Source organism: Daphnia carinata, chromosome 9, assembly GCF_022539665.2.
Source record: "Daphnia carinata strain CSIRO-1 chromosome 9, CSIRO_AGI_Dcar_HiC_V3, whole genome shotgun sequence".
Taxonomy (NCBI): domain Eukaryota; kingdom Metazoa; phylum Arthropoda; class Branchiopoda; order Diplostraca; family Daphniidae; genus Daphnia; species Daphnia carinata.
In genome coordinates, this window is record NC_081339.1 from 3927780 (window position 1) to 3937050 (window position 9271).

The 9271-nt window shown below is 39.1% G+C and overlaps 2 protein-coding genes and 1 long non-coding RNA gene across 5 annotated transcripts; 2 read left to right on the top strand and 1 right to left on the bottom strand.

Annotated features, from left to right (window-relative positions):
- Positions 1-1939: 1939 nt before the first annotated feature.
- Positions 1940-3571, top strand: LOC130688344 (uncharacterized). 3 transcript variants are annotated; one of them, XR_009000418.1, is made up of 7 exons: positions 1940-2068; positions 2303-2497; positions 2579-2752; positions 2815-2997; positions 3061-3183; positions 3311-3367; positions 3430-3571. It is a non-coding gene; the product is annotated as an uncharacterized LOC130688344 (long non-coding RNA). The 3 variants fall into 3 exon arrangements; XR_009000417.1 differs by having other exon boundaries at positions 3061-3367; XR_009000416.1 differs by having other exon boundaries at positions 3061-3571.
- A 564-nt stretch (positions 3572-4135) lies between these two features.
- On the top strand, positions 4136-6746 carry LOC130688316 (5'-nucleotidase domain-containing protein 3-like). Its single transcript, XM_057511297.2, has 9 exons — positions 4136-4342; positions 4478-4653; positions 4722-4955; positions 5042-5173; positions 5242-5399; positions 5489-5675; positions 5744-5884; positions 5980-6131; positions 6250-6746. Exons 1-9 carry the CDS (start codon positions 4189-4191, stop codon positions 6452-6454), a joined length of 1539 nt encoding a protein of 512 aa, XP_057367280.1. The 5' UTR covers positions 4136-4188; the 3' UTR covers positions 6455-6746.
- LOC130688325 (heparan sulfate 2-O-sulfotransferase pipe-like) lies at positions 6241-8368 on the bottom strand. Its single transcript, XM_057511309.2, has 8 exons — positions 8232-8368; positions 7903-8151; positions 7705-7824; positions 7522-7632; positions 7311-7459; positions 7122-7251; positions 6893-7053; positions 6241-6832 (listed from the first exon to the last, which is right to left on the bottom strand). The coding sequence occupies exons 1-8, from the start codon at positions 8306-8308 to the stop codon at positions 6669-6671; spliced, it is 1161 nt and encodes a 386-aa protein (XP_057367292.1). The 5' UTR covers positions 8309-8368; the 3' UTR covers positions 6241-6668.
- Positions 8369-9271: the final 903 nt, after the last annotated feature.

Genomic DNA, 9271 nt, shown 5'->3' on the forward strand with positions numbered 1-9271 from the left:
ATAAACACCAATCAACCAACTCACTTTTATTATTGCTCATCTTCTACAAATTTTCGTAGGCAAAAAAAAAATTGAAAAGAAATTTTTATTTCCATTTGTTGGGGCGTTTGTTCTTTTCACTCCCTCAATTCAATACTTTTGCATTTTAGAGTTGTAAACGGCATATTTTCACAAGGGCTATTGTGATGTCGCTCCGGGGAAAGTTCTTCTTTTGTCGCTTGAACGATTTAACATCCGCATACATAAGTTGCCTCCAGTTCGCAAGTTTCTTTTTTTCAGTAGCGGTGCAGAGAAATGAACATAAATATATATTTGGAAGCTTTAAATGATATCTAGCAAGATTTATTGTGATAAATTCACTTCCTATAATATTGAATATTGAGGAAAATTCTACGAGAAAGAAAAACTGTTATTATTGTATTGCCTGTACAATTCACGCAAAATCCCGTTTGCTGCGTTCACTTGGTGGCCATTTTAATACACTTCACTAAACTGCACGCACGTCGCTCCCTCTAAACAACGGTGGTGAATAAACAAGACGTGCCACACATACCAAAAACTAGTAAAAAGAAAAAAATCTTGTACATATACATCCTTCTATCTCTTTGTATTGGCTATCGTGAATGATCGAGCGTGACTGTGGTCACAACATTCCTTTATGCAAGGACAGCGTTGGTAATCGATTACGTCATTTCCCGTAAAGCAACGTAACGTACGCATGAGTGAGTGCCTCCTTTCTTGTCAGATATATTCATCATCCAACGGCTTATGTATCCCGACTGTATCTTACATCACGGTGAGAATTAGCACTCACGTAGTCAAACTTGTGTGCCAACGATGCGCGTTCTGCGTGTGTTTTATTCTCCGACAAATAACCCATTTTTGGGCTTCACAATGCGGACAAGAGCACAATGGCCAAGTGATTCAAACACTTCCTGTTTGCGTCCCTTCCATTTCCGGAATGTAGGGGCGTGTGTACGAACCGAAATATGTATATCTCATCATTTTTGCGTGAAATTCACTGTTTCCACGTCTTTGAACATCGTTTACCTGAAACCTTTGCATCCTTCGATGAGCCATCAGTTTCTCTTTTGAATATTCTTTCTTTTCCGGCGGATTTTTGCAGAACTTCGCCTTAGGAAATGCGATGGGATGACAGCACTTTCTCTCAACTTGTCGTGAATTTGAGAACAATGTGTGACATAAAGGGGATTGCTACAAATTGATTGCGTATTCGTCAGTCACATTCTGCCATACGTTCCCGTTTGTTTTCACATATCCTTTTTGAAATACGAAACAGACTTGGAAGTGGAAAACCAAAATTAAATGTAGATAAAATAATCTTCGTCAAGTTATTTTTCATTTATGTACGTACCCATCTACATCAAGTTTCTCGTAACTCTCAAAGTATCACGTTTCCGCTATGTTTCGATGCGGTCAATGAATTCATCATTTCGTCGAAACGGTATATCAAATTACATGATTTTTAGGTTTCGTATATCTACATTAGTACTATTGCTATAACTGTAAAGTTTAGTTAATCTTGTCATTGAAGAGTCGAAGTTACATGGTCTCACCGTTGTTTTACCCAATCGTTTTGCCGTTAGATGTATTGTGAGATGAATAAAACAAGCGAAGAAAATTTAAGGAAATCGAACTACTTGTTCTCTTGTTATTTAATTGTTTTTCTTTCGAGTTCGTAATTTATGTGATATTTTTTCAATCTCGATGGGATTGCATTGTAAAAACAGCGGCAACGTCGTAGCTCAAATTCTCTTCTGCTTTTTAGTGTTCTTTTCCTGTTGTCAGTTTTTCAAAATCTACTTCGAGGTAAGTTTATGTATCCTAACGTTCGTGCATGCAGTCTATTTATCTTAAATGACAATTCGTACTTTTCGTGAGCATTTGTTTTCTCGTATTAATGTATTTCATCGTCGAATCAAGGTAGGATTCAAGATCTTGTCGTGGCAGTGTACGTAGCTATGGTTAAAACGCGAGGCTTATTAGTGTCCAATTGAGTTGCATGTGGAGTTTGAGGAGGACGCAATCTGGTTTACATAGACAACAGGTATAGGCTTTTAATTCCTTAATCACCCAAGCAAAACCCTAGCTTTTTACTTGTTGTTTTGTGACCGATAATTTATAAACCATGAGTTTTTTTTATCCTCTTCCTCTTTTCCTCCTCCACCACCCTTCTTGCCTTTATCAAGTGATGGTTCATTTGGGGAGCAATATGTCTGCCATATGCCAATAAATGCTGTACGTGAAGTATTTTTATCAAGAATGATTTTATCTTGAGCAGGGGGAGCTTGGGATTTTTAGAAACAAACGTCAGATTACAACACAAAAATGTGAATCAATTTTTTCTGGAATCTGGTTCATGAGAGAACAATTGGCTTTGCCCTGAAGTTAAAGATGCTACAGAAGGAAGTTAAAAAAAAAAAAAACCGAAAAAGGGAAAATAGTGCACTGACATGTCTGAAGTGGGAACAATAAAGTAAGTAACTGACCCTTTTTACATTAAATTTTTATCCTTTAACTGGTTTTAACAGCATTGTTAATAATGATTGACTCGTAGAGCTGACAATCATCAGTAAATACCAATTCTGGTGTGGCTATTTCTCGATCCGCAAGTGAGATGGAAACAACGGGCTAAAAATTCAGTGCAGGAATCTTTACGTCAACCAGGAGGAAAACCAGCAAACGGACATCGATGGAATTAAACATAAAGGGCACAAACAGTTTCGCCGCGGTACTTGAATTGATGCGATTAGGCAGATGGAACTGCAATTAATTGTTATTTAAATTTAATAGGCCTTGTGTCACTTCCTGTCGGCAAACTAAAGGAAGTACGTTAGATTGCTTTAAACTACAAAAAGAATAATCGAGAATTCATGGAGTATCTGCTTACCGAATAGCAAATACTCCGTTGCGGCGTAACTGACATCAGTACTTAGAAACAGCCCCCTGATTTTTGTAAAACCACAGCATCGATCGGTAAATGCCTACCTATAGGATTTTGTTCACGATAATCACAGCTATGATATCTTTTGTTTTCAGATTTCATCATCGCCAGTTTCCTATATTTTGCTACGATATCTCAAGTAAAGCATCGAATTGGAAACACACTACGCAACAAGGGGCAATTACAATTTAGAACAACAACTGTAAATCCAGGCCACTGTATGTTACAGCAAATCTAAACCAGCTATTTCTTTTCTAATGGTGCCTATTGTTCCAAATTCCCTTCATCGTTATTATGTTTGATCAAACATATTATAATTTCCGGCGCGTTTCTAATACGTATTAGCCATTACCATTTTCAACATTGCGGATACTTGAAATAGGGAAAAATGGAAAACTTTGAGTGGGTTTACCATCATACAAGTGAAATTTATATAACCCATTATTTTGACTTTTGTTCAACAGGGCAGTTTCCGCGGGACCCGTGTTATTTGTTTACGGTCTATTCCCCATATCAGAGGGAGCTAGGACCGGCCTTGCGCTAATCGGGATGTTGTTTTGCCTATTAGGGGAGGCATTTCGGGGCGGGGCTTTCGGGGTGTGTTGCATTTGTGTTGCCTCATACACGTTTGGTTTTAATCGGGCTGCCTAATCGGACTGCGCACCGCAGTTAAAAGCTATTGATTATTTATGGAGTGTAATCGATCGTCTCCCTAGAAGTGACCTTATTGGTTGTTCCTTATTTCAAATGTGGTGCCATTTATTCCGCAATCTTTTAAAAAGGCGCTGGGGCTCTCGATTCCATCACTAGTCTGCCGAGATCTACCCTGGGGGAGGAATAATCCCGCCGATCGGCCCCGGTTACTGTTTTTGGGGCGGGGTGTGTTTTATGAAGACCTCCATACAGCCAATCAGAACCGTTCTTTATTCGGAACAGACAAAAGCATTAGATGCGCGCGAAAATCCAAATAAATTTTTTTTTTCATTGGTGGGTACCATCCTTATTTGTTTTATTTTTAAAAATACCGTGTATCTTGGTTATTGCAGAGGATTACTGCTTACAAATTTTAGGTCTTATTTTGGTTTTCTTGTATTTTTTTTCTTTAAAAAATTTGAAGTTTCCTAGTAAACAGACGTTTAATTGATCAACTTGGCAATAGCTAACATAATCTCAGAATCCATAATATCCGCTGCCACGTTGATTTTAGTTTTCTTTTCAAAGAAATGTGTAATCTAATGAAAAACTTAATGTTGAAAAACCCACAACTCCTCAACTACTTTTCCTTACCATCAAGTTTTTCTCTGTCCCAAAAATCTTTTTTGTCTAATGTGCCATCTTTAGAAAATGCATATGAAAATGCCAAAGCATATTGCAAAGGTAACTGGAGATCTAGTGTTATAGTGGAGCTCTTTTCTCATAACATATTATATTACATTCTTTCATAGATGTATATTGATTGCATTGAGCAGGTTCTTACAGCAGCGTAATTATAATTAAACCTATTACCTCCAGGAAAGAAACCACCGCCAGACGTTGATGTTGATGGAGTATTTGCCACAAATGAACTAGACTTAAAGAAAGTGTCTGTGTATGGGTTTGATTATGACTATACCCTGGCTTGTTATAAAGAGTCAGTTGACCACCTTATTTACAACCTCGGCAGAGAAACACTTGTCAGGAAGTTAAGAGTAATAACACAACATATTCACTACTGCAAGATTCTTTTTACGCTTAATCAATAAATTCTCTCATTTAGTATCCTTCAGATATCATGAAGCTGAATTACCAACCAGGTTTCGCTGTAAGGGGTCTTCACTTCGACATTGGAAAAGGATTACTTCTTAAGGTTGATTCCTTCCATCAAATTCAGTTGGGATGTGTTTACAAAGGTCTTACACCACTCTCTGATGAAGATGTCCTGAACCTGTATGGACAGCACTATATTCCAGCAGATTACCTCGAGTCCAATGTTCACAATGGTTCTCATCAGGTTCGGGTCTTGTGTTCATTACTTACAAAAATAATATTCTTGTGATGTATACCTTCTTACATTCATATTATTTGTGTGGTTTGTAGAGTTCATCAAAAATGGCCCATCTTGCTGACCTGTTTTCGGTGCCAGAAATGTCATTACTGTGCAATACCACAGAATATTTTGTGAATAATAATTTAGATTACCATCCTGATATTCTCTTCAGAGATGTTAAAGTACTCCTAAATATTTATCTCAGCTATGATGCTCTACACGATTCAAATACTTCTGTTGTCCTGAACAGAGTGCAGTGCAGAGTATTCATCCAGTTATGCATCAAACTGTGCAGAAAAACCCTGAGGATTACCTAGAGAAAGATCCTAGGTTGGAGCTATTCTTTAATAGACTAATTTCTGCTGGGAAAAAGCTATTTCTTGTTACCAACAGCCCTTTCAACTTTGTGTAAGTATTTTTGTTCATAAAATGGTTTTTCAGGTATTTATCCTTTAACAATAAAAAACCACCTGCATTTCATTTGATCTATCCAACAGAAATAAAGGTATGCAATATCTTATCGGCGAGCATTGGCGAGATATTTTTGATGTAATAATCGTACAAGCACGAAAACCTAAGTTTTTTACTGATGAGAACCGCCCGTTTCGGGTATACGATCTCCATCAACAAGATCATGTATGGGATAAAGTTCGCAACCTCGAAAAAGGACGAGTTTATTGTGAGGTAAGATGATCACAATATTCAGATATAATATGAAGTATATAGACAAACGTTAAGATATTTCTCCCCAGGGCAACGTCAGACAATTACAGGCGATGACCGGTTGGAAGGGAAGATCAGTGCTTTATTTTGGCGACCACCCCTATACTGACTTGGCAGACGCTTCACTAGTTCATGGCTGGAAAACTGGTGCAATCATCAAGGAGCTTACCGTAATGTCCTACTACTTCATCGAAAGACTGCCCTGTGCTTCTGTGAAAGTACTATACAAACGATAGTTATTAAAAATATTTTCTTTTCTATACAGTCTGAGATTAAAACGCTCAATCAACCAGAGTTCAAATGGCACGTCAATTGGCTTCAAGTCTTACAACAGTTGATTGAAGAGCATCAAGACGCCGAAGACGAACCATCGCAACAACTTGTTAAGCAATGGATTGTTGAACGCGACGAGCTTAGGTGAAGTTCTTTGTTTATTTGTTTGTTTCTTTCTTTAAAGAAAATTATTTTTTTTACTGCCTTTAGTCTTAATGAGACGTAATTTATTATTTTTTGTTTACTTCTTTTGTTATTACAGGAAAGAAACAAAACATGTGTTCAACAAACAGTTTGGTAGTTTGTTTCGAACTTACCACAACCCTACGTACTTCTCACGACGTCTTTTTCGCTTTGCCGACGTTTACACGTCAAATGTGACTAATTTATTGCGTTTCTCTCCCAAACACACTTTTTACGCTAGACGAGGTGCCCTACCGCATGAATACCGATCTTGGTTCGTCTAAATGACGAAAACTAAAGCTCTCTTTTGACTGGACCCAACAAGGTCTTCCACACTCACACGAAGATGCCACATTTGCTGCCCTTTACCCCCCCTTATTTTTGGTGCAAAGAGCGAGGTTATTCCTCACTCTGATGACTTCTAATTTAAACTTCCATGGTTTTAGTTAAAGCAAATCTGTGTTCTTGCAGCCGATCAGAAGTGACTTTAACTTCGTTTTAATGCGTGTTGATGGTTTGCTGGTATTGATGATACAATCGCTGTTGACAAAAATCGTACAGCTCGTACTCGTCCGACAGCGAATCTCTCAATTTCGCCAACACCTGGTCGCTTAGAGCCGGCTTACTCTTAATGTAACGGTTTTCGTGCCGCCGGCCGTAACCTAAAGCAAAGCAAGGCTATACCCATTAAAGCGCAGTTATGGCTCAACAGTTTCGCTTACCTCTACTATAGTAGATCTTTGCTGAACCTGAGAAGAAGCGCGGTATATAGCGCTCGAGGACATGTAGCGTTTCGTTCATTTTATCCAGGATTCCCACTACCGAGTATTCGTGTTCAATAATGAATTTAGCTCTTTGTAGGGCCCACCGGCTGCGAGGGACACTGAAAAACGAGAAAAAAAACTACAAATCGTGTGTCGTGATTACTAATAAATTTGTTGTAGTATTTACAGGCATCGAGGATCCTGGCCACAAAAATATGGGATCGCACGGCTGAAGGTGTACTCGGACGAATTGAAGGCACACTCCTCGTCCTCATCGAGAATGCAGTCATCAAATGATTTCGTGTACCATTCCATCCCTACATCAATGAAAATATCAACACTGATGGACAAGAAGATGCATCTTTCGATCACCAACCCGTTCCAGCGCCGGCTGCATCCCTTCGTTTGATCTCCTGAGTGATCTGAAGTGGATCCTGCGACCTCCTTCCACGAAAAGCCGAATATTCTCGCTCAGCTGGATCACGCACAATGTTCATGTAAGTGGGCCGGAGATTCTTAGTATACCTGACATTTTGTTAAATAATTGACATATGTTTCTTTTTCAACATTTTCAATTAGTTACAAACCGCTGAAACCGAGTGAAATTGACATGGAGGAAATGGCGGTCATAGCTTTTTGCTTGGTGTTGATACTCGAACCACGTAACCAAATTTTTCATTTCTTCTTCAATTAACAACCTATGCTGATTTAAACCGTAGGATCCTATAAGCAACAGTATTTCTTCTTTATTTTTGTTAAAGATATATCACCTGTTCCAAGGAGTCCTATATTGATGTCGTTGGTGGGCAAATCTGTTAACTTTAGCCAATTCCTTCATAAGGAAAACCATGGTCAACCCACCGCATCTCGGTACTCGGTTATAAATTAGCCTGAAAATCAACGAAAATAACACAAAGAAGGTATTAAAGATAAATAATTCATTTTTTGTAGGCAAGTATTGACTGCACCAAATGGAGGAAGGGTGTGTGCGGTTAGTTGCTGTTCCCTCAATTTCCGCTTCCTCCAAGTTCTCTAGAATTTTCCAGTAGCGTTGGTTGTCCATCTCGTCTTTCCCTATCGTGTCCACAGCCGTTACTGTCATTGAGGAATCAGCTGACAGAGCTCCCATTCTTTGCGGATGGCTGCGCTTATTGGACGCTAGCAGCATCATGACTATCAGCTTCATGGCCACAAGACTAACAACATAAGGAAGGAATCTGCGAACAGCGATCAATCAAATGCTCTATAAAAGACCTGGCGGTTCTAGCTGTGTGACTCTAAAATGACAAAGACTTACTTGTTCTTTGGGGTGATTCTTCGAGGGCTGCTTTCGCAACGTGAATTCCAACACCATCTTCGAAACGCTAAAATCATTGCCTTATTGGTAAATGCGTTGAATTCCAAAACACTTTCGGAAAAGCAACAATAATAATGAGAGAGACTAGACGCGTCTAGCAGGATGGCTGGCGGAGTATCCTCTGTCTGGAGAACGACTGCCGCCGACGAGCAACAAGACCAAGAAAAGAAATAAAGCTCCAAGCAAAACGCCAACACAGTACGAAAGGTAGAACGCCGGCTGATGGAGTGGAAGAATAAGCGCGTTCGTGAGCCATGCTACACGAGGTGAGTGACCACCTGTTTCTATTCTTTTTCATCGTTCCGTGTAGGGGGTAAGGAGGAGGAAGAAGGCGGTAGACAGACTTTGAGGAAAAGAAGGTTCTTCGAGCGTAGCGACTGAAGGTGAAAAAAGAAATAAGACTCAGCGGGGTCTATACAAATGTAAACTAAACGAGCGCGCTGCGGGTCGCTCTTCATCTTTTATTTAAACCAGACATAGTTCAACAGCCTCAACAACCATAATGTTGGCGAGGCTTTTCCTCTATCGATTTACATTTTGAATCGATATTCTCTCTGACAAAGAAGGCAATCTCGTTTGTTAATTTAAGATTAATTTCCCTGTGATTTTTTTTGCGTCAAAAAGAAGTCTAGTAGATCTCATTGTTACATGTACTGTTGAGTCTCGTTACGCTGCGTGACTACCCTAAAGCGACGCCTTATCACTTTAATTGGATTCGTTCCTGGTTGAATTACGTTCCAAGACATGGCCTCTCCTAAATCTTTTGCCTAGTTATAGTTGTTATTGGAAAAAAAAGAAACCTTTTCCTTGGTCCTGCAATAGTTACATCGGTTCCTTCAACAGAAATCGTCTCTGCAATTTGCAGTTGCCAAACCGTAAAGTTGTGCACCTCCCGCGTGAAAAGTGCATTAAACCAAAATCATAACATCTGCCAAAAGAAGATGTGGTGGGTCAAAAATGATTTCTTTTAAGAAATGTTC